Source organism: Diabrotica undecimpunctata, chromosome 2 (genome assembly GCF_040954645.1).
Source record: "Diabrotica undecimpunctata isolate CICGRU chromosome 2, icDiaUnde3, whole genome shotgun sequence".
NCBI lineage: Eukaryota > Metazoa > Arthropoda > Insecta > Coleoptera > Chrysomelidae > Diabrotica > Diabrotica undecimpunctata.
The window spans coordinates 144,356,561-144,383,382 of NC_092804.1; the positions used below are offsets into that span (position 1 = coordinate 144,356,561).

The window sequence follows — 26,822 nt, forward strand, 5'->3', positions numbered from 1 at the left end:
TTCAGGAAAGTTGTGACTTTTTGTGAAGCTATAAATTTTTGTTAGTCTAGATTGTAACAGCAGTTTTGTGGACTTAGACGTTGGGAAAGACATCTCACTGGGAATCTTTGGCAAATAAATGACAGTTCAACGAAGGTGGGTCCTCGAATGCACTGAAACCTAGGTTATCACTTTGTTATAGTCCAATTATCCCGTTCTTGGTATATAAGTATCTGAAGGAATCAGATAGTAGCTATTACCATTGGTTTTACCTGCAGCATTTTATATTATATATCTCGCATATAAGTGCCCAGCTATTGCAACTTCTTTAATTACAAAGGAAACTTTCTCACATGTCATCTGTCAGTTCACAGCCATAAAAATTCAGAGATATTAAAAGTTTCGGATTGTATTTTATACAGCGAACCAGGAGATTTCTTTCAGGAGAGTTATACTTTCTGTGAAGCTACAAGTTTTCATATAAAGGGTGAGCCAAACCTCTGGCTTTCTTTGATTACGGCTAAATTATGGAGTATATAAAAAAATGTTTCAAACAAAACTGATGTATATCAAAGACGTCTATAATGTCAAATTATTTTCGATTATACAGGGTCAGTCAGAACAACCGAATTAACCACAGTTGTGTTTTTTTAATGGAACAGTCTGTATATTAAAGCATTTTTAAAAATATTAAGAGTTTATATAAGGTTTTATAGGCCTAACGTTATTAGTTTTTGAAATATTTACACTTTTCTTGAGAAAAACTGTAATATTTTAAAATGCTGTGGATTAGGTTTCCTAAGTAATAAAAATGTAAATGGTATGTCAAAAATTTTATAATGTGTTATTTTTAAATAATTTAATATCTTTGAATGTATGTATTGTATTTTAATTTTAAATGCTTGTCGATCTAATCCTTCTTTAAAAAGATCTTCTTTACGTTGCAAAGTTTGATAAAATAAATATTCAAATCTGAAATTTTAGACAAGATCTTAGTTGGACATCATCTTAACTCTTCATTTTATATCTTACTAACATCTTCTCCAGTCGTCTTTTGTTTATTTCTTGTTTATTCGTTTTTATTTATTCGTTTTAAGTCTATATTTTTATTCCAAACATTATTTCAAAACACACAATTTTTTATTCTTTCATTTTGTTATTTCCAATTTGCCTGTTCCCAATTTTATTTTTATTATTATTGAAATATGAAATCTAAGAGACAAGATCATTTTTAATAACATTTCGTTTATATATTTACTGTATAATAGATGCATAGAGTACTTACCTTGATAAATATGAAAAATTGATGTTCTCCAAAGGATGTTCTTGGATTGTAAGCTCTAACTATACCATTTTCTTCTACATGTACAAATTTATAATCGGGCGATCCATTCAACACCACTGTAGCTTCCATGAATTCTGTCATGTAGTTAAATACAGTTACACGAATACCGATCTGTTCTCCTTGCATGCATGTATTTGGCATTTCGACATTTATGAAGAATGGTAACACTCCCACGTACTAAAATAAATAAATAATATTAAAAAAAATGTATATTTTGAAAACTTCCGATGTGGAAGCCGAATTGTCAAATGAAACAGGCCGCAGATTATAGTGGAACGAAATGGATCGGAAATTTCGAATCTTTGAACATTAGCGTGTGATTCCCCAGGAAATTTCATTCCTATATGAGCATAGAATAACCGGACACACATAGAAGCGACATAACGGTCCAAAAGCGTGTACCATTTTTGTATACGCATGCCCGATTCTGGTTGTTTAACTGTCAAAAACACGTTCTTATTCTTTAATTCTGGTTGTTTTCGATAGTCCGTAGGCGTCTATGGTAAATAGTCGACACAACAAGTGCATTTGACCATTTATATAATGTATTTATAGTTAAAAGGTTATAGTTATAGTTTATAGTTATAGTTAAATATATAAGTTTATAGTTATAGTTAAAAGTTTAATTTATATTTAAAATGTCTGGATATATTTGTGCGATTCGCGGATGTTCATCTGTGACAGGAAAAGGAATAAGTTTATTTAGATTTCCTAAGAATAATAACAGGTAATTACTATTGCTTTGTAATTATTATTAGTTATTACATAATAGTATTGGTTTGACTTTCGAACAGTAAGCCGACGCCAACGTGTCTGTCCGAGCTATAAAAAATAAACTTTGGTCTGCCAAGGAATAGTTCAAAATGAAAACATTAAATTTGGTGTCAGTGCTATTTCTTTTATTGAAAAACGCAAGTCTCCGAAGGCTCAGGTAAAAAAATCAACATATGGTGGCCTGGTGTCAGCGCGCTCGAAGACAACAATACGGATATAGTATTTTTAGGAAATAAAAATATATAGAGGGTTTTATACACGAGAATATTTGATTTAAGAGCGTAGGCGCAAAATTTCGGGCAAATGTTTTTTAAATGTATTCATTTTTTTCGAATCCTGAAAAAACTAATAAGTATTTTTGAAAAATTTAAACGCAGAATGAAAGACCACATTATTACTCAGGGCCAAAAGTCTCCGAAAACTTCTATAATGTTTATTTTAATAAGTTACAGGGGTGAAAAAAAAAAGAGAAAATTTAGTATGATTTTTAATTTCAAATATCTCATTCAATAAAACTTTTTGTTTATTCTAAGGGACTTTCGGCCCTCGGTAATAATGTAATCTTTCATTCTGTGTTTAAATTTTTCAAAAATATTTGTTAGTTTTCTCAGGATTCCAAAAAATGTAAAGTAGGCGCAAAATTTCGCATTGGCCCGAAATTTTGCGCCTACGCTCTTAAACGAAACAAAGAAATTACTAAAATGCTCAAACTAAAAATTGTTGCAAACATAATTAGACCGATAATTGGGAAAATCTTAAAATTACAACAGAACAAGACTTCAAAATTGAAAAACATGGTTGCAAATAAACAAACTTACATTAAATTATGAAAAAACTAAATAGGTACTCATCTACTTTTTGCTATATACAAAAGTTTTCTGCCAATTTTTAATTCGTTGAATATAAATAAAAAAGATCAAATATATGGATCGAAGTACATAAAATATTTAGGAGTTTTAAATGGGAATTACAAATAAAAAATATTAAAACTTTATTTGTTGCATATCTCAATATTTAGTGACATTTTTGTGACTTAGTCAGGAGAAAACTGTAAATTTATTAAGATTAGATATTGACAAAAGTTAAATATTTCATTACTTACAATATACTTCGAATATACTTATACTCTTATAGTTGTAAGTAATAAAGTATTATTTATAAATACAGAAAAAGTTCTTTGTTTAAAATTTGTTCTGTTAAAAATTTGTAGTGCCAAAGTGTGGATAGAAGCTTGCAGACGAGAAGATTTGTTATTCAAAATGGATTCACTTTATAATAATTATAGGATTTGTGAACTGCATTTTGAAGATAATGTTATTGTAAAAGGAAATAGAAGCAAAACATTGGCGCATGAGGCAGTACCTTCAATGATCTTTGTTATTTATATTTAACGAATTAAAAATTGGCAGACAACTTTTGTATATAGCAAAAAGTAGATGAGTACCTATTTAGTTTTTTCATAATTTAATGTAAGTTTGTTGATTTGCAACCATGTTTTTGCAATTTTGAAGTCTTGTTCTGTTGCAATTTTAAGATTTTTAGTAATTTCTTTGTTTCGCTTAAGAGCGTAGGCGCAAAATTTCGGGCCAATGCTTTTTAAATACAATAATTTTTTTTGAATCCTGAGAAAACTAACAAATATTTTTGAAAAATTTAAACACAAAATGAAAGATTACATTATTACCGAGGGCCAAAAGTCCCTTAGAATAAACAAAAAGTTTTTTTGAATGAGATATTTGAAATTAAAAATCACACTAAATTTTCTCTTTTTTTTTCACCCCTGTAACTTATTAAAATAAACATTATAGAAGTTGTCAGGAACTTTCGGCCCTCAGCAATAATGTAGTCTTTCATTCTGCGTTTAAATTTTTCAAAAATACTTATTAGTTTTTTCAGGATTCGAAAAAAATGAATGCATTTAAAAAACATTGGCCCGAAATTTTGCGCCTACGCTCTTAAGAATTTATATTGTGTGATATGCCCACTGACTATTAATTTTCTGGTTGTTAGCTGTCATTGGCGGCTTGGCCACGTAACTTCAAAGGACTGTCGCTTCTCTGTGTTCGGTTGTTCTCTGATATGAGTAACCACATCTCTCACGCCTAGCTTACTTAACTAAAAGCATTTCACGAGGCATTCCATATTCGAGGGCATTCCACGAAGTTACGAAAGCTATTTAAACGGTACAACAGAAAAATTAACTCTGCAATCCAAGTGAATCTGTAACGTTACTGTCAATTCCGGCTAGTTCAGATCCGCAGTAGTGCGCGGACACTTAGTTAATATTCTTTTCATAATTTCCGTTCCCTTACATTCCTCTCCGCGGTTATGTGTGCCTTTTATAATTGTGGTTCGCGGTCAAGAGACGCTTTAGAATCCAAAATATTTATTTTATTACATAAAACAAAATTAAATTAAAATTAAAATCCTTTATGGTACCATAATAATGGTCAAAAACGGATACTGTTAAACTATAAACAATTAAAAAGGGAAGGGGGAAGCTAAAAGTTTATACAATACTTATAGTATTATCTCAAAAAGTGGGCAGAATGAAATTTATATTATTTGTTCTGTAAACTTTAGTTCGGTTTTGAAGTTAATGTATTTTTTTTATAAACTATGCGAGTTAGAGAATATTGATAAAATTTTTTTCGAAAAAGTTCCAAGAATCAGAAAGTCGACAAAGATAAACATTGTCATCTTTCTTACAATGCGAAGAAAATAGTTTTAAACGTTTATTCTGGTCAGTAATTATTATACTTCATAAAAAACATAAATCATAAAAAATATGAGTAAAATTAATATAAATACATTGATATTATTCGAAATCAATTTAATTGTTAACATTTGCTTTGGGAATAAAAATTATGAAATAAATTTGTTAATAATGTTTTGGTTTTGTATATACCATATACTTTGTTAAAATATATATTAATACGTTAGGCACTTACTTCAATAGCTTTGGAAATCATTCCAAAACCTAGCGACGGGCTCATAGAAAAAGCTGATATCATCCAATGGACTGGCCTTGGTGGTACTGGTATATTAAAAATATATCGTCCATGTGGACCGATATTTACATCTTTCCAAACCCATACATTTTCGTACTGACGCTGAATTCGATTGAACCTAAATTTCCTAAACAACTGTAATTCTGTTCCATTATCATAATTACCTAAAAAAGAAAAATGGGTTTAAATTTGTATTGTAAAAAAGTTTTTTTTAAATTTTAGTTATACTTACATCCAGACTCATCCGTACCATCTTCACAATCTCTGTAAAAGTCGCATCTTTTCTGTAATCTATAACACTGGCCATTAAGACATTCTCCGTATCCGTTAGTAATATTACAAAGGCTACGTCTCCTAGGTAATGCAAAATCACTAAAAACTACCAATCCAGCATATTCGAAAGTTCTATTAGCATCGATACCAAATGTACTACTTGGGAAGTGAACGATTTCATCGGGAAAACCTAGAAAGGAAAAACAGTGTTTACTGAAAAAATACAAAAACAAAATCGGATTATTAAAAATTAGTCGGCTTGATGGTTCACCAGAATGGAAGACTTAGTAGAGTAGGTTTATTATTCGCTCCGTACTCCAGCCAGAATTTTTTCAAACCCAGCATTGTATAATCCAAGTGGGTATGCGGTTCAGACTTGTAATTCACGAATGAATTGAATCAGTTCATGTATGAGTACAGTGAGAGCTAGGGTCTATAAAGATAAATGCATTGTCAAAAAAGGTTTTCTTCTAAATAGTTCATCAATGTCATCCATTCATGGGTGTCACCACACCTATAGTGTCTTAATTTGGCGTTAAATTCACCGAAAGCTAGTCTAGACATTGACTCTTCTTCATGTATGGTCTTACTAATATTCTAAATAGGATCTATATTCATTTTTAATATGAGCTATAAAATCTGCTATACTCTTGATAACTCACATGTGTCATACTATTTATGGTTTTTGATAAACCCTTCTCCAAAACTATGATATATTTACATCCTTTATATTTTCCCAAAAGTATTAGACTTGTTCGTAACAATTCTTTGATTGATGACACGAGCTGAATTGATATCCAGCTCATACCATTATTCGAGGAAATATGTATGAAAAAATTTTAATTAAAAAATCATTTATAAAAGGTATATTTATTTAAAAGCACCCTTTCGGGCTACATCACAGAACGTTTTCGGAGTGTATATTCCATCTCCAGTGCTGCTACTAGGTATACATGTTTAAAGCCACTAAATACATGTGTGAAAACTATTTATATATTATTAACTTGGTTCTATAATATTACATTGTAGCTGATAATTTTAAAGGATGTTCAAGTTTTAAACAGATTCACTTCATGGCGACGTAAAACTCCGAACTGGTGTTACTAGTCCGGAGAGATCGTCTAGTGTTTGTTATGTAATTTTAGTATATATGATTTTTACTGTAATTATTATTGGTAGGCCTATTTGAAATGGATAAAAAAATGTGCTACACTGTATATTATTTCTATTTCTAGTTAATCCCTTTATTTTCTTACGGAGAAATCTGTCATCGTGTTTTTTCTGTAAGTATTCTATCTCTTCATATGTTTCTTCGCATAAAATCGTATATATGCCATTAAGACGTTGTTTTTCAATTTTTGGAAATACGAAAAAGTCACAGGACGCTATGTCGGCAGTGTACGGAGACTGAAGGGGCTGTGTAACCTCGTTTTTGCCAAAAACTGGGTTACACAGTTGTATAAATAGACGTTATTAAGTTTAAGTAATTAGATATAATGTAAACTTTTCCCTGTCCGTATCATACATATTGTAAAGAGGTAACCTCATGTAGTTAGCAATAGCTACGCACTATAAAACAGAGTCGTTAATGAAGTAACCTGTACAACTCATATCTTTGCCACCAAATACGCTTATTTTCATTGTAATTTTAGTAATTATTGACAAATTGCTGAATAAAGGAGATATAAAAAAATCAATAGAGCGCTACGAAAAATCCTTCGTATATTTGGGCCTAAGGAATCTCTAATGAAAATTTATGGAACCAAACCACCAAGAAAATATCATAAAGCAAATAAGACAAAGAAAATTAAAATGATTGGGCCACACACTCCGTAGACCCCCCAGATGACATTGCCAGGTAGCGCAGGATTGGAATCCTCTAGGCCGAGGGAATGTAAGCAGACCTAAGAAAACTTGGAAAAGTACAATACTGGACGAATGGAAAGAAATGGGAAAATCCTGGTTTAAAATCAAAGCACTAGCTCGAAATAGAGTTCGTGGAAGCATGCTATTACAACTAGAGTTCGTGAAGAGCTACTGATTTCGCTCGTGCCACACACATAGAGGGCGCTGAAACGTTTTGGCGGGAAGTTGTGAACAAATAGGTAACTTTTGGGGCATGTATTCAAGGAAAAACTAATTCAAGGTATGGGATTGAAGGCTTAACTTTCTACCCATGTGAAATACAATTGCTTTGGTTTTAAGTCGTCACATCATTTATTATGGTATTGGGGTTTGTTCGCCATAATCGTTCACAATGACAGCACAAGTTAGAAAATTGACTATATAATCATACAGGTAATATTTAGGATCATCTTTAAATGTGTTGAATTTCTTTCAAACTGTTGTCAATAAATTTGTTTTAAATTTGCACCCACGGTTTTTTTTAAATCCAAATCCTAATATGACGTACGATGAAAATTAAGTTACGTGCATTTATTCTCAATGAGCTTTTTCCCTGCAGGTTACCATGATTATGAAAAATCATTGTAAGACTTATATAAATATTAGAAATCTATATAAATAAGGCAGATGCTTTGTAATGATACACTTTTCCCGGTTTATAAGCAGCAGCAACGAATGTTGCGACACCATCTTCTACTGTAGTCGCAGACGAAAAGTGAAGAAGAGATAATTTCAGATGCGACCTATAAACCGGGAACACAAGGTATCAATGTAAATATGACAATATTTAAAAAGAATATTAATCATTTTTATAACTTCGAATTGGTATTAATTGGAGATCTATTCTGGTAGATGCTAAAAACTATTAATTTTATTTGAATTATCATTAATTTATAATTACAGAATAAAAAAGTAGTGGACAATATATTTATCTTGTTTTTATACTCACCTTCATGAGAAGACCAAATATGTTTGTGTGTACCATTTGTCTGTTCATCAAAAGTAGACATTTTCGATATAACTTTGGCGTAAGTTAATTCATTTCCTGCTTGCATAGTGTAGAAAGCTCGATCTATACCTGACAGCCCGACATAAGATCCGGGTTCGCCATAAATTGCTACTTCTACCTTGTGTCCAGTTCTAGCCTTCTTATTGTTGATGAATACTTTAAACTGAAAAATAATATGTTATTTAAAGTTCAAATATTGTCGGATAAAGTTAATTAGCTATCTACCAAATTAGTTTTAATGGTTAGAAATTTACGGAACAAAGGACAAATTCATTAAAAATCATATAGACAAAGTAATTAGATTGTAACATATTAATATCTATAGTTTGCAAGTTTTTTCAACTTTAGAAGCATTAATTCTGACTAGGTTTATTAATCCAATAGAAGCTAATCTGGCTTTGGAAAAAGTAACACGTATGTCACAAACCACAATCATTGGTTCAATATATAATAAATCAGTGCAAATCCTTGCCTATGCTGATGATATCAATATTGTTTGGAGAACGGAAAACGCTGTACGAGTGGCGTATGTAGTATTAAAAAGAATCAGCTACAGAAATGGGTTTAATAATAAACACCAACAAAACAAAGTATATGAAAATAAGCATGCAACCGCAAATCCTACGACCACTTGTTATAGAAAACGACATCATCGAAGCAGTTAACGAATTTGTATACCTGGGAGCGCTCCTTAACACTGAAAATAATACTACTACAGGCAGCAGAGATAAACCGCAGAATTTGCACTGCCAACAAATGCTATTATGGGCTCAATCTCCTCCTTAAATCCACAATTACATCGAAAAATACAAAAATAAAACTCTACAAAACAATAATCCGCCCAGTCCTAACATATGGTTCAGAGACCTGGTCTCTAACAAAAAATAATGAAAACATGTTAGGATGTTTCGAAAGAAAAGTACTAAGGCGAATCTATGGAGCAGTGAATGACAATGGAGTATGGAGAAAATGATACAACTTCGAACTATAGGAGAATACGTGCTTGACGGAGGAAGGCGATAGAGAGGGACGACTGGAGAGAAATTCTTGAGGAGGCTAGGACCCATGCAGGGTTGTAAAGCCAGAATGATGATGATGATTGATGATAAACATTATAATCAAAAGCAATGAAAAATTAAGAAATAATAACTTCTGACTAAGTAAGACAGCATAGTACAATAATATCAAGCATTGGCTAATAAACACTTACCTTATTTCTGCTAAGTCCATTGACAGGGAAAGTTAAACTATCTACTGTTAAATCTCCACTATGACCAATATGCCATACAACAATGGTTGCGACTGGAGCCATTTCAGCACTTAAGGCTATGGCCATTGTGCTGACATAATCATCCATATCTTGATCTCCGGTTACTAATACGATTCCCTTGGAAATAATAAGGTAACTGAATTTTTCAACGAAAAAGTTACTTCTGATGTGGAAAATCATGTATTCTCCAACCTAGAACAATAAATAACAAATACTAATCAATATATTTAAGAAACTTCGATGTTGCAAATAAAAAAAGAATAAGTTTTGTAAATATAACATTTCAATTTTACCAGCGTTATTCTGGGGAGATTTCTGATCGCAGCACAAGTAAAAAGGCCCAGAAGAACCAACATGTTTCTTATGTTGTTATTGTAGTCCGGGATCCATCCATAGTCATTTTTCTAATCTAATTCGTTTTGCCGGTATATCTTGATTTTCCATTTCATACAAATACATAACATATTTTTTTAGTACTTAAGTGATCATGTAAAATTTGATTTATTTATATCATGCGTTTTCTAATGTTACATGTCGATATGTCATTATCCATATCTTCTCCAAGATTTTGTTGTGCCTTATGCTGGTTTTGTTGGAAATGACTTTTTCTGATGCATGATAATACCAAGCCTAACAGTGCGAGAATCACTCAACGGTTTTTAAATGAACACAACATTCCTGTAATGGATTGGGCCAGCATTGAGTCCAGACGCAAACCCAATCGAATATATTTGGGATATGCTTGGGCGAAGGATACGAAGTCGTGTTCGAGCACGTGGAGGAAACATTCATTATTAAAATCAGTTTGTCCGGGCACATGCTTTAAGTTTTTATTAATTGAGCGTCATTTTGTTACAATATTTACTTACGTTTTTTTTTAATTTTTAAATTGTTACCTACTGAAACTGTTTTCTTTGTTCAAAAGTTAAATTTTTATTATAAATTACTTAAAACAGTTTGTTTCGTTTGTGTTTACGTTATTATAATAATAAAAGTTTAAAGAAAATTAAAATTTTATTTTTTTAAAGTAATTACTATTTAAATGGGAATAAGCCACAATTAAAGGTTAAAGTACGTTTATTGACGTTTCAATTTCCACTTCGGAAATCGTTCTCAAAATACTTTTTATTGTATTTTGAGAACGATTTCCGAAGTGGAAATTGAAACGTCAATAAACGTACTTTAACCTTTAATTGTGGCTTATTCCCATTTAAATAGTAATTACTTTAAAATGCCACAAGAAAATAGCTTCAGAACAATTTTAATTTTTTATTTTAAAAATGCAAGTGCTCCGTGAGTGTAATACATGAAACTTCGTGCTACTACAAAAATGAATAGTAGTCAGTATGACTTATAACATTAGTTTTTTAAATACATATAGATATTATATATAGAAATAAATTAAATATATATGTACGTAATATATAAATGTACTTACTCTAGGATCAACAGTGCTGGTAATAACTTTTATATGCTGATCAGTGTGACTATAATGCGCTAACATAAGCAACTCTGCAGTAGCCCGCTGCCCACTGTAGCCATCTTTAAATACGGCTTGCATTTTGACTGCACCTTTAAAAAATAAAAGATTTTTAAAATGGGTCTTGAATATACTCGTACTGAATTCTTTTTATAACTGGAATAGCTATATCGTTTTTGAATAAGATGGAATCAGTATTAATATTTATATTGTAGCAATGTTTATCCAATGGGCTCCATAAAGATCATAAGAAAAGTAAGTGTTATCATTTTTTTAAAGATATTGTAGTTAACAAAGCCTTAAGAGCATGAAGGGCAATATTGAAGCAAATCGATGTAAGTACTCAAAAGTCAATTTTTTAAAGCGATTCTTCTTCTTCTTCTTAAAGTGTCTATTCGTTCCGGATGTTGGCGATCATCACGGCTATCTTTACTTTATTTATTGCAGCGCGGAACAGTTCAGTGGTAGTCGTGTTATACCACTTTCGTAAATTTTGAAGCCAGGAAATGCGTCTTCTTCCCGGTCTTCTCTTACCATTTAAAGCGATCCTTGTTCGTATTATTGTGTTTGAGATTGATTAGTCTTTCAATCTCCTACTCAATCTCAACCCAAAGACTCAGACCTTCATCATACGAAAGCTTTTCTTCGTTACATCAAAGGTATCACTGACAAAATCGACAAAATTCTTAAATCAAGAGGAATAAAGACAATATTTACCCCCCAACCAAAACCTCTTCCTCTTGTCAGATCAAACAAAGACAGTATTCCAAATAAACAACACGGAGTTTGTGAAATTCCTTGTGCAAAAACTTTCATCTCTTGTCCGATCAGTAAAGACAACATTCCAAATGATCAACACCATCTTCATACAGGTCACAAAATTGATTTTGAAAACTCCAGAACATAAACCCAATCCGCTTCTATAAAACAAAAATTATCCACGAAGCCATAGAAATTGGAAAGGCCAAATTGTCTCAATAAAAGAGATGACGGTATCCGGTTACCTTCGATATGGAGACCTCTAATAACGAAAATATCGTCCGCACTACCCTCCAATCAAAATCCCGCCGTCAAAAATGTGCGCGCCAAACCCCGCTCCAACCCCCACGCCAACCTCGATCCAAACGTCACCATCGACAGTATAACTGAATATGGTACAGAACGTGGTAAAACATCAGTGTAATTTCAATTATTAATATCGTGTATTGCCTCCTCTTGCTCTAATAGCCTCTTGCAGACGACGGGACATACTCTCAATTTTTCTCCGGATTACATGTTATGGTATGTTATTCCACTCTCTCACTAACAGATCTGTTCCAGAAATGAACATATCATTTTAAAACACAAAATAAAAATATAGTTCTTTACACTTTTCTTAGTGTAGAATAAGTAAAATATTCACTAATATCAAGTTTGCTAGCCGACTTAACGGCGCCACAGCCTCTTAAATAGTTTTCACACCTAAATACAAGAGGGGTAATCTACACTTTTACGCACCAAATTTTATTTTATTAGTTAGTTCTCACTCACACGCCCTTGAGGCAACACTCTCAATTCATATATAAAATATTTCTCTACGCCGAAATCGGGCATTTTTTATTTTTCTCATAAATACGGTTTTCTATTTTACGTGTGATAAAGAAAGAATTATTTGATATTGTATTGTCAGCTACGGTCGTTTTGAACCTCATTACTCTAAAAATAGTTAATTATAAGTCGATAAACTTAAAGTGCTTTTATTTCTCTGGAGCAATATTTGCTCATATTAACAATCCTTATCCTTCAACGGTCACTGAAGAACCAAACCTATGGAGATACATCCATTCACAAGTCCTTTGAAGTAAGGCTTGGAATCAAAAGATTTCAACCCCTCTCATATAGGGAGCCAGTTACAAGGCTCCCACTCATTCGTGGTCCTATCGAGCACAGATTATTTGATGAAACAGGACTGAAGAAAGAAAAGGATTACACACGCCGGAGAGCAACAGGAAGAAAGAATAATGGTTTCTCGTCCCTAGAAGAAAGATTGCACAAGTTGACCTTCGTTCAAGATTAGACACGTGTGTTTTGTGAAAAGTGCGTTATGTGCTGGTAAGCGACAGCGGTAATTAAATTGGATACTTGAAAAACATTTGGTGAGGTTAAAACTCTTTCTATATATTTCTATAGTCACTGCATGCACACATTTATATTTGGTAGATATTTGTCTCGACTTTTATTTGTTTATTAATATTTATATTAACTAATGGCTTTGATTTGACAACAGATCTTTCTTCTCAATATCGCTAAAGATAGCTGACAATTGTTTATTATACAGATTGTCTCACAGCCCGCTCTCACGAATAATATTTGTTTATCACTCTAGTAAAAATACTCTATTAAAATTAAAATCGCGTCTTAGTTAAAAAAGACATTTACACTAAACAAAATAATTCACTCTTATTTCTCGCTCAGCATATATTTGCAAATAAATTCACTTTAAATAAAAAATGGAAGCTTTAAAGAAAAAGCGCAAATCACTTAAAGCATCAATTACACGTATCTCAGAATGGTTTATAGCCAATAAAGACACAGAAAACGAAATACTTGATTTTGAAAATAGGAAAGAAAAACTTTTTAATTTTTTCACACAATACGAACAAATTCAATTAGAAATCGAACAGACTGATGACAGCGACCAACAATCAGCTGATCGAGCAAATGTTGAAGAAAAATACTTCAACACACTCAAAGGTTTGCAAAGAAAAATAATAGAATTAAATTTAACACAAAATAAAGTACCTAGCTCAAATAATAATGCTGTTTCCAGTGCGAGACTGCCTGAAATTAGCATGAAAACCTTTACCGGCAATTTCTCAGAATTCAATGAATTTTTTCAACTATTTGAAACTCTGATCACAAACAATTCAAGTTTAAATAATGTACAAAGGTTTATATATTTAAAATCCTTCCTCAAAGGAGAACCTTTAAACTTAATTAGCAGTATCGAAGTATTAGATGCAAATTTTGCTATCGCTATAAAAACCCTAAAAGAAAGATATGATGACAAATCACGAGTGATTAGTACTCTTATAAAAAAGCTGTTAAAGTCTCAATCTCTAGTTAAATGCACTCCTCAGGTACTAAGAGATTTTCTTGTACACACAAAGCAAACGCTTCAAGCTCTTAGTAATCTCGAAGTTCCAATTGAACATTGGGACCTCCTTTTAATAGAAATATTTTTAGAAAAAATAGATTTTGCTTCTCACAAGGCTTTTGAATATGAAGTAGGTTCTAAGAATGTTCCAACACTCAAACAATTTTTTGAATTTCTAGAAAAAAGATGTGATGTTTTAGAGAAACTTAATTACACTGAAACTCAGTCAAAGTTTAATAATAAAGTCACTCAAAAAACTGCTCATATTTCCACTATAAATAATAATAAATCTAGCTATGAAAATTGCATATTTTGTAAACAAACTGGTCATAAAATATATCAGTGTAACTTATTTAAAGACACAAATTCTCGAGAAAGGTTTAATTTTGTAAAGCAAGCACAGCTTTGCAGAAACTGTTTTGGCACTAAGCATTTTACTGATAAATGCATCTCTAAAAAATGTAAAATTTGCAATAAAAAGCACAATACACTTCTGCATGAAGAAAATAATTTTTCTCACACTCATGAAAATAATTTATTCTCTCCCACTCGAAGCAATCAAAGTGCTTCAAATTCACATGATGGTAATCACAGTCACGCCAATAGGCAACAATCACGCTTTAATGCACCACAAACCTCTCAATCGTCCGCAAGTATACAGGGTGATTCACAAACTCGCCATAGTGCACCACATATCTCTCAAAGTCATTTTCATGTTCCTCAAAGGAGTAATAATGCCCAAGTTACTCAAAGAATTAATTCTCCACATTCATATAATGAATCACCAAACACTTCTACTCACTTAAGCACTCAGACAAATGAATATTGTCTACTCTCAGACACACAAAGTCAAAATTCATCTTGCATCTCTTCTCTCTCCACTTTCAATCCAAAAAACGAAGTTTTGCTAGCCACAGCGCTGGTAACAATTTACTCTAAAAGTGGACAACCTGTACACGCAAGATGTCTTCTCGATAATGGATCTCAATCGAGCTTTGCAACAAAAGATTTAGTAAATAAACTAAATTACTCTACCACTAATAAAAGATTACAAATTTCCACAATCTCTCAAAATTGTTCCATCTCAAATGAAATGGTAAACATTGAATTTTTCCCATATAAAAACAATGATATGAAATTTGAAGTATCATGTGCAGTTTTGGATAATATTACGTGTAAAATACCTCAGGTACCTCTAGATCGTAGCAAAATAAAAATACCAGATGGCATAAAGCTCAGTGATCCCTCTTACTCCTCCCCAGGGAGAATCGATCTCTTATTAGGTGCAGAAATTTACTGTGATCTATTAAAGGATGGTTTAATTCATATTGGAGCAGGTCTTCCAGTGCTTCAAAACACTCATTTAGGATATGTCATGTTCGGTAACTTATCTCCACAAGTTTCATCTAAGAAAAAGATGCACTCTCACTCAAACTGTAACTATTCTCACTCGAATCATATTTCTTTATTTGTTCAATCTCACACTGAAGAAGAAAATATAAATAATCTTCTCCAAAGGTTTTGGGACATTGAAGAAGTTCCCGAAATAAAGCATTTAAGTCCTGATGATGAAAAGGCTGAGAAAATATTTAAAGCCACAACACAAATCCTACCGAATGGACAGTTCCAAGTAGATTTACCCCTATGCACGCCTAATGAAAATAATAAATTGGGCGACTCTTTCCAAATGGCGCGAAGGCGATTTCTAAATTTGGAAAACAAATTCTCAAAAAATGATTCTCTTTACAAACAATATAAATCTTTTATAGATGAGTATGTTGAATTAGGACATGCAAAATATGTTCCGTTGTCTCTGCAGAATGTACACTCAGAAAACAAATATTTCTTGCCTCACCACAGTGTAGAAAAAGACACTTCTCTCACAACTCGTTTGCGCGTAGTTTTTGACGCATCCATGAAAACCACTTCTGGTTTTAGCCTTAATGATATTATGTTAAAGGGTTATACCACACAACCAGAACTATTTGACACTTTAGTCAACTTTAGACTCTTCAACTATGTATTCACATCTGATATAAAAAAGATGTTTAGACAAATCAGAATAAACCCCAACCAAACTTTCTTATTAAATATTTTGTGGCGCAACTCTCCCTCGGAGCCGTTAAAATGTATACAATTGGAAACGGTTACCTATGGAACGAAACCAGCTACCTTCCTTAGCACACGATGTTTAATTGAACTCGCAAACATGCATAAGGAAGAATATCCTCTCGCTCATGATATGCTCATTAATTTTTGCTATATTGATGACATATTATATGGTACAAATAGTATTGAAACACTCACACTTGCGCATGAGCAAATCACTGCACTGCTACAAAAGGCAGGCATATCTCTTCACAAATGGTGTTCAAATTCACCACAATTTTTAGAAAATATTTCACAATTTTCAACTGACTCCACGTATGTCATATCTCCAGAAAATCATTCCAATAAAATATTAGGTCTTTGTTGGGACTCTAAATTAGATAGTTTCTCTATTTCAGTACCAGAAATCGAAATAAAAGATTCCTACACTAAGAGACAAGTGCTCTCGATAATTGCAAGTTTTTTCGACCCCAAGGGATTAATTAATCCTGTAATAGTAACTGCAAAAATAATAATGCAAAAAATTTGGCTTTCAAAAATTCAGTGGAATGAAAGTTTAGACTCTACACTCTTAAATGAATGGTTAAATTTTCTCAAACATATTTCAGCACTAAAACATTTAAAAATTCACAGACCTTTTTTTATTGAAAATTATATATGTACTATACAAATACACGCATTTTCCGACGCTAGTGAAAAGGCATACGCCAGCTGCATATATATTAGAGTTACTTATAGCTCAAGGAATGTCTCTTCCACACTCATCACCTCTAAAAGTAGGGTAGCTCCAATAAAAACATTAACTTTACCTAAGTTAGAACTTATGGGTGCTGTTTTATGCAGCAAACTCACTAAAAGAATAGTTGAAATTCTAAATAATAAATTAACTCAAATAGACTCAATAAACTGCTGGACGGACTCAGAAATCGTACTTGCTTGGTTAGGCTCACATAGCTCGAGATGGTCACAGTTTGTTGCAAATAGAGTTTCTGAAATACAAGGAAACCCACAATTTAAGTGGCGATATATAAAGTCAAAACAAAACCCCGCAGATATTGCGTCAAGAGGCATGTCTGCTCCTGAACTTCTAAACTCAAAATTTTGGTTTCAAGGTCCCTCATTTCTACTTAATTATGACTTAGATTTAACTTCTTATGATTCAAAACCAAATGTAAGTAAAATACCCGAGGAAAAGAAAATAGTTCATCTAGCACAAGAAAGTTCAATAAGTTTCATTGAAAATTTATCTCTCAAATTTTCAAACTTCTCAAAACTACAACGCAGTATCACACTTATTCTCAGGTACATTCACAATTTCAAGTTTCCAAATGAAAAATATGTTGGACCCTTCTCTGTTTCAGAATTAAAAAATGCTGAAAATTTAATAATAAAACTTTTGCAAAAGGCACACTTTTTTCGAGAATTTTCTTGCCTTAAAAATAAGGAGATAATTTCAAATAGAACAATTTTAAAACTCAACCCATTCATAGATAATCAGCAAATGATTCGTGTAGATGGTCGTCTAAGGTACTCAGACGTCCCATATGAACAGAAGTACCCATTACTTCTACCCTCTCATAATCACATAGTAAAATTAATGCTGCATAGAGAACATATAAGATTATGTCATGCAGGCCCTCAAAATACTCTTTCCAATTTTCGTTTAAGATATTGGTGTCTAAATGGTCTCAAAGAAACTAAAAGGATAATTAATAAATGTCACGATTGTTTTAAATTTAAAGCAAAGACAGCCACACAGTTAATGGCTGATTTACCACGGGAACGTTCATGTTTCTCCCCTCCATTTACCAATGTTGGTCTAGACTTTGGTGGTCCATTTCTTATAAAAGGCTCCAATTTAAGAAAGGCTCCAAAAATAAAATCCTACATAGCGTTGTTCGTATGTATGGTTACTCGTGCAGTGCACATCGAATTAGTCACAGGTCTCTCCACCGAAAGTTTCTTACTTGCTTTAAAAAGATTCATCAGTAGGAGAGGCTGTCCACAAATTATCTACTCAGATAACGCCACTAATTTTCTAGGAGCTAGAAATCAGTTGAGGGAAGTTGCACTATTTCTTAAACAAAAGGAAACCTCTGAGTCCATATTCAAATTTCTCTCCTCTTCTGAAATCCAATGGAAATTTATTGTAGCCCATTCTCCGCATCATGGTGGAATTTGGGAGGCAGCCATAAAAAGTGCCAAATATCACATTTTAAGGCTTTTAGGCAATACCACTTTAACTTTTGAAGCCTTTAGCACAGTTCTCGCACAAATAGAAGCAGTACTAAACTCACGCCCTCTTTGTGCTATGTCAAATAATCCAAATGACTTTAACACATTGTCTCCAGGACATTTCCTAATAGGAAAACCAATTACGTCATTTCCTGAAGAGACAGTGACGGAAATACCTGACAATAAATTAACAATTTGGCAAAACTACATGAAGATTCAGCAATCATTTGCCAAACGCTGGAAAATTGATTACCTTAATCAACTTCAGAATCGCCCCAAGTGGTTAACACCACAGAAGAATCTTGAAGTTAACGACTTAGTTCTATTAAAGGAAGATAAAGTTCCACCCCTACACTGGCCATTGGCAAGAATTGTTGAATTGTTTACTGGTAAGGACGATAAGGTCCGTAGTGTTAAAATAAAGACTAGAGATGGATATTTTAACAGACCCATTACAAAACTCTGTCCTCTTCCTGTGGACAAAGTAGAAAATTAAAATTTTAAATTTTGTCACATTTATATGTATTACTCTAGTTTAGGAATAGTTATTTCTTAAATTACATTTAAGTTTGCTTACTTTCTCAAATCACTCTTTCTTTCGTTTTGAAGTAAATACTTCAACGCGGGCAGTCTATGTTCCAGAAATGAACATATCATTTTAAAACACAAAATAAAAATATAGTTCTTTACACTTTTCTTAGTGTAGAATAAGTAAAATATTCACTAATATCAAGTTTGCTAGCCGACTTAACGGCGCCACAGCCTCTTAAATAGTTTTCACACCTAAATACAAGAGGGGTAATCTACACTTTTACGCACCAAATTTTATTTTATTAGTTAGTTCTCACTCACACGCCCTTGAGGCAACACTCTCAATTCATATATAAAATATTTCTCTACGCCGAAATCGGGCATTTTTTATTTTTCTCATAAATACGGTTTTCTATTTTACGTGTGATAAAGAAAGAATTATTTGATATTGTATTGTCAGCTACGGTCGTTTTGAACCTCATTACTCTAAAAATAGTTAATTATAAGTCGATAAACTTAAAGTGCTTTTATTTCTCTGGAGCAATATTTGCTCATATTAACAATCCTTATCCTTCAACGGTCACTGAAGAACCAAACCTATGGAGATACATCCATTCACAAGTCCTTTGAAGTAAGGCTTGGAATCAAAAGATTTCCAACTCTCGAAGATAGGGAGCCAGTCACAAGGCTCCACTCAAGATCCTTAAGCTCCTGTGCGTTGTTAGGAGGAGGTGTATGGGTTTGAATACGTTTTTTCAAATCGTCCGAGATATTTTCGATGGGATTCAGGTCCGGAGACCTAGCTGGCCAGGGTAACCTCGTAATTCCAACCTCGTCCAAGTATTGCATACTGACCCTGGCAACGTGCGGACGCCCTTTGTCCTGCATAAAAACGGCGTCTTCTCCAAGACCTGCCATGGTGGGCTTAACATGTTCTTCCAGAATCTCCGTAATGTACCTTCGTGCAGTTAAGGACCCATTTTCGAAGAAGGATAATTCTGTGCGAAAGTAGGAAGATACACCTCTCCAAGCCATGAGCGAGCCTCCAATAAAAGGCATTCTTGGAGCAATGCAAGCTTGTGAAAATCGTTCACTGGTTCTCCTCCAAACTCTTACACGTCCATCGGATCCAGTTAGGAAGAAACGGGATTCATTTGAGAATAACACTTTGCTATAATCATTAATTCTCCAATGCGCGTATTGTCGAGCAACAGCTAGTCGTGCAACTAGATGCGCACGGCGAAGTGGCGGTCCTGTAGCCATTACCCGAGAAGATAGTCCAGAAGAACGAAGTCTTCTGACTGTTGCAACGCTAACATTGCAATTTCGTACTTCCTGTAGACGATTTCGATGCATAACCGCAGTTGAGGTCCGGTTTCGTAAAGCCTGAAACACAAGGAAACGGTCATCTCGTGCCGTGGTCGTTCTTCTTCGTCTAGAGCCAGGTCGTCTGGTTAGCAAACCCGTCTCCTGAAAGCGTTGAAGCACTCGTTGAACCATAGAAAGGCTTACGCCAACAGTTCTTGCAACCTGCCGTTGAGTGTGACCGTCTTCCACAAGTGCAACAATTCGTGCCGTTTCAACAACAGGCATTTTTGGCAAAAAAACGCTAATAATAGCTCTATAAACACTAATGGTGGCAATAATAAACGTTTGTTTGTTGCGTTTGAACAGAAAGTCTAAGCACAAATGAGACATTTAACACAAGCGGCAGTTACAGGTACCGTTCATTTTGGGAAGTGTATAGTTTTCCGCGAAATCGGCATTATTGGAATTCTTTGTTACAAAGGAAATCTCTAAGCCGACAACAATTCTCAGAAACATGCATTAGTTTGTATTTGTGTTATTATTATTTACGATAAAGCTCGTTAAAAATGAAATAACGGTGATTTTTAAGGTGACTCGGAATTTATGATCGCGAGTGTATAAACAATAAAATCTAATGGCCAAGTATTCATAAATCAAATAATATATTTATACAAGAGCAAAAATCCGACATATACGAGTATTATATACATTTATAAAAGTAACTGCTGAATTAGGATTCAAAAGCGCATACTGTTCATATTGTTATTCAAACCAGCAATGAAACATGCAAAATGGTACAAAAATATTTATCGGTTTGTTTTGTATTGTTAGTGGTGACCAAATTGACAGGCAACTCACTCGGCTTCGATCTTGTAGGTAGATAGCCAAAGACACATTGGTGAAAAGGCTGGTGTCCGTTTCAGAACCTCTTTCACCACAAATATTACATAAAATAGAAAACATCAAATTTTCCTATAATAAGATATGCATTGTACTAATTATTTCATATTTGTTTTTATATTTTATAGGTATGTTAAAAACTAAATATGTTCTTACTTAATTGACTTAGTTCTTCATACGCTTTTGGTCCACTAACTCCTAAATCTCTTTTAAGGTCTAATTTATATTCCCAGACACCAGGATGATCATCAGATTGGTAAAGAGTATCAATAGGAACATCTCGTCTTCCTCCTCCTCTGGAATCTACAGATGTGCTAATCTCCACTACGCTATTTTCAAGAATTTGTTTTGATAGAGGTGAACCGTCATGATATGAAGCAGTAATCTAAAATAATAGAAATGCATTAAAATATACATACGATATTTTTATAGCTTTACGTATATACTAGCATTTAATATAAAATTTTTCATAAATAAAGTACGAAAACTTCAGACACAAAGAAAAGTGTAACGGACAATTTAAAATTTGATAAAAAATTTAAGAAGTCTTGATACGCATTGAGAAGTAAAAACAACAATAATTAAAATGATCGACAGACATTAGATACATCTTGTGGAGAAATGTGAGACAAAGATCCTTATACATTAGGACAGAAGTACTAAAGAAAGGATAAACAATAAAGAATGAGAGCCAACCATAGCATTAGATATTGATACGATACGAAATAAAACGATAAGAATACAATATTTCGATAATATTTAAAAAAAATCTGAAACGAAAGAATAAATAATTGGCATTTGTCGAAACACCGATACAAAGAGAAAAAACAAGATGAATGTACTGTGTAACGTTATAAACGTCACATCTTTATTAATTTATATTTAAATAATTATTTTATTTTAATTTCTTTATTAATATATTAATTCCTTTATCTTTAGATTCTTTTTTACTATTTTTTATTAAAAAAGTAGTTGGCTCCCACTATCTTTCTTTTCTTTCTCTTTCTGTCCCGTAGAATAAATATTCGCCCTGTCTCTATTTCTGTCCGGCAGAATAAATATTGGCTATTTCTCTTTCTTTCCGGTAGAATAAATATTTGCCTTCTCTCTCTCTGTCCGGTAGACTAAATATTCTGTTCTATGTTGACAGAAAAGCTAATTTCATCATAGGCATACGTCCTATGTCATGTGTGCAAACTTCATTTTAGTTTCCCTACTTTCTGTCAATCAACTTTTCTAAACGTGGTGGGATTATTTTTTGTGAATAATCAAAATTTATAAAAAAAGGTAGGAATTATTATAAGGTTCATTTTATGGTCTGCAGAATTCTCTTGGGGTGAGTACTTTCATTGTAATCTATATTCTATAATTCTGACAGCATTTTCAATATTCATAACCTTACTTCTTTCGAAGCCACGTTTTTCAATTTTGTGCAGTAGGAATCGTAACAAAATTTAACTAAGATAAGATAATACACTCTAGAGTACACAGAAAACTAGAAATGGACATCAATAATACCCAGTTTGGATTCCGAAATGGACTTGGAACAAGAGAGGCGTTGTTTGCACTGAACGTTATGTCTCAAAGATGTCTTGACATAAATCAAGATGTATTCATGTGTTTCATAGATTACAACAAGGCCTTTGATAAAGTGCGGCATGATCACCTAATCAGACTCCTGACAGAAAAGAATTTAGATAAACGTGACATCCGACTAATAGCAAATATGTACTACAATCAGAAAGCAGTAGTGAGAGTAGAGAATAATACTACTGAAGAAATTGAAATAAAGCGAGGTGTGAGACAAGGGTGTATACTGTCACCAACCCTGTTTAATCTCTATTCCGAAGACGTAATGAATAGAACACTCTGAGCAATCCGTAGGTATTAAAATAAATGGTGTTAGATTAAACAATCTGAGATTTGCCGAGGACACCGTTCTGATCGCAGAAACACTTGAAGAGCTACAGACATTGGTGAATAAGATAGCAGACTGCAGCGAAGAATATGACTATCTTTGAACATAAAGAAAACTAAATTTATGGTAATATCGAAATCAACACAAAATGTCCTTTTATAAATGAAGACAACGATAGCTCAGCAGAAATCAAAATAAGAATAGAAAAAGCCAGATCCATATTCACTAAAATGAAGAGTGTTCTGCGGAAGAAATTTGAGCCTTGAAATGAAACTTTGCCTGATGAGATGTTACGTACTTTCTGTGCTGTTCTACGGAATGGAGTCATGGACGTTGAAAAAGATTGATACCAAAAAATTAGAGGCATTTGAACTGTGGATGTATCGCAGAATCCTGAGAATATCATGGACCGAGAGAGTCACAAATGTCGAGGTCTTGTTAAGAATGAATAAAGAAAAGGAAGTCATATTTACGATCAAAAAACGAAAACTGCAATTCTTGGGACACATTACAAGAAGCGAAAGATATGAACTGCTTCGAATAATTATGCAAGGGAAAATAGCAGGAAAAAGGTCCATAGGAAGAAGACGAAACTCCTGGCTAAAGAATCTACGGGAATGGTATAGCTGTACCAGCAACGAATTGTTTCGGTCAGCAGTTTCGAAAATACGTATAGCCCTGATGATCGCCAACCTTCGGAACGAAGATGGCACTTGAAGAAGAAGAAGGCTGTATTATCACTTTATTGGTATTATTGGAGAACTTATTGGCTGTATAGAAGACTGTATTGGAGATTTTATGGGAAATTTCTGAATATTGGATGGAATAATATGAAATAACATGATCTGAAGGACCTATCTGCAGCTTTCAGGAGGGCCTAACCATCTAATTAGGAGGCCACACAATCACCCATCGATGTCATAAATATCGCCAAATTTATTTATTGTAAAGCATTGGCAGGGTTGATTATTTCTTATTTTTAATAAATATGATTAGTTAAGTAATTGTTTTATTTGCTATCAGCTAAGGATTCATGGTTTAATTCCTACTTTAAGACAAGACGAATTCACACTTGAGATACTGAGCTAGCCGAAGCATAGACGATAATCTCCCATGGTTGATTAATGTATTATTTTTATAATAGTATTTCAATTCTCTTTGGTAGTCTTGTCGTTAAAACTGAACGGAACGGAAATAAACGTATGAAAAAAACTAACTGTAGACCTCAAAGATAAACTGAGTGGCCCCAGTAATATGCCAAAATAATATACTAAATGAAGAGATGTTTATCAATAAATATAAATAATACTTACATAGGTAGTTATGGGCATCCCTGGTTTGAAAACTTGTGGAGATCCACCCAAAAACTGTAGTTTAATACTGGAGTTGAAAATCCTAGCAGTTGAGAAACCTTCTATTACTTCATCCAAAAATCTATCACCAACTGTAGCAGTGATCACTACTTCTACACCTTCCAGCGTTGGGACATAATGTAACAATTCTTGAATTGGATATTTGAATTCATAAACTCCTTCGAACTAAAAAACGATTAATTTATTTATCTTAAATGTGTAAAAGACTTCGTTTTAGTCAGTTAAATTAAAGTTCTTCGTCATGATTTCTTTAAAAATTAATAATATTTGAAAAAATATCAACATGAATAAAGTCAAAAAAGGTGAAATTATGTATTCCATTAAAACTTATCTATATATCTGTCAAATTCTTGCTGAACAACTTTTAGCGAACTATCATATTAACTAGAAGCATAACCAATATTTTTAAATGACCTCTCATGCACTTCATATTTGTTACCTCTTTCTTCTTCTAACCTTACCCGAGATACTATTTGTGCTGGTATGTGATTGTGATTAAAATGATATATATTTTTGTTAACAAAACAAAATATTCAATACCGATCATTTATTAAATGCCACAAGGTATAATTATGCAGGACATACGATTTTTATATTGTTTTTATCAAAAACTCTCTTCCAAACCACAATAATAATATAACTTGTATTTATTTCGACTATAGTTTCGAGTCAACGTCAGTCGACTTCTATTATTCAAATGATGAAAAGATTGCCAATCTGAGTCCATAATTTATAGGAAATGAGTTAATACTCACAATCTTAAGTAGTTTAAATTGTTGTTAAATTGGGCTAACGGTTTCAAGGATGGGGCATATATTGTAAGCCTTGAAACCGGTAGCCCAAATTTAACAACAATAAAAACTACTTAAGATTGTGAGTATTGACTTATTTCCTATACATTAGTTCCATTCATCACTTGGTACCTGTAGAGACCTTACCGGTTCTATGGCACACCTCATGCTCCATAGACAGTCTAGAAGCATTGCAACGCTTAGTAAATAAATTACATCAAGTCAGTATCAAATATGGACTACAAATGAACGTTACGAAAACCAAGTTCATGATTATTTCTAAGCAACATACAGTAGGAAGGCTAGATATCGAGGGAAAACAAGTAGAAAGAGTGAATAACTACAAATATCCATATGACCAAGGTAGAGAAATAAGGACACGCATTGAAATTGCAAGACAAGCATTTATAAAAATGAAAACAATGTTTGTCAATCGAGACCTTCCTCTGGATCTGAGGATAAGAGCCTTAAGATGCTACGTGTTCTCTTTGACTTTGTTGTATGGAATGGAAAGCTGGACACTAAAAGTGGATAATATAAAGAAGTTGGAATCATTTGAGATGTCGTGCTATAGAAGGATTTTGAAAATACCATGGACTCAACGAGTTACAAACGCAGAAGTGTTAAGAAGGTTACAAAAGGATTGCGAGGTCATAAAGCACATCAAAACAAGAAAGCTGGAATATTTAGGCCACATTACCAGAGGTGCGAAATATGAGATATTAAGGCTCATAATGCAAGGTAAAATCAAGGGTAAAAGATCCATAGGAAGACGAAGAATTTCCTGGCTGAGAAACCTAAGAGAGTGGTATAGTTGCAGCTCAGTAGATCTTTTTAGAGCAGCCGTCAATAAGGTACGGATAGCTGTGATGATAGCCAACCTCCGATAGGGGAAGGAACTACAAGAAGATGCTCCAAGATTATATAAGTCTCTGAGGCTTGGTACTACTAATGATTTGTTTTCGCTATTTATGAATGTTTTATTTTACCCATTGAAATGTAAAGATAAGCTCGTATCCTCCTTTCAGCCATAATTGCAGTTCCTCGCAAGTAGATGGTTTCATCCCATTTATTGGTGTCTGGACTCTACCTTGGGCTCGATGTCTATGGTATTGAATTCAAAAAAATCCTCCACTTTCGCGTATCCTACATTTTCTTCTTACTTACGGGTCACCGTACGAAGCCGTAGGTACTTCTCGATCTATCTGTGATGGTGCACTTGTGGTTAGAATTTCCACTTATCCCCATTCGAGGACATTTAGGATCGCATAGCAAGTTGGTTGCTTGAATTTGAATGGTTATGTTTCTGTGATGGAGAAGGCAAAGAGAAACCAGCTCATTACATTTCACTAGAGAGAGTAATGATGACAAATATATTCAACATAAAAAAGCGAAGATAAAGAAATCGAGGAATTCTACGCACAAGCAGAGCAATTATGGACGAACATCAAGAAACATGAAGTAATAATAATTAT

At 33.2% G+C, this 26,822-nt stretch overlaps 1 protein-coding gene across 1 annotated transcript in view; it reads right to left on the reverse strand.

The window, feature by feature from the left end:
- Positions 1-26,822, reverse strand: part of Mcr (macroglobulin complement-related) — a 94,893-nt gene that overhangs the window by 23,181 nt on the left and 44,890 nt on the right. Inside the window, exons 7-14 of the mRNA XM_072523627.1 lie at positions 24,497-24,721; positions 21,422-21,650; positions 11,005-11,138; positions 9,507-9,758; positions 8,237-8,459; positions 5,342-5,572; positions 5,050-5,273; positions 1,265-1,501 (exon numbers count right to left, since the gene is read on the reverse strand). Coding sequence (XP_072379728.1) covers positions 1,265-1,501; positions 5,050-5,273; positions 5,342-5,572; positions 8,237-8,459; positions 9,507-9,758; positions 11,005-11,138; positions 21,422-21,650; positions 24,497-24,721 — 1,755 coding nt within the window. The remainder of the gene's footprint in view (positions 1-1,264; positions 1,502-5,049; positions 5,274-5,341; positions 5,573-8,236; positions 8,460-9,506; positions 9,759-11,004; positions 11,139-21,421; positions 21,651-24,496; positions 24,722-26,822) is intronic.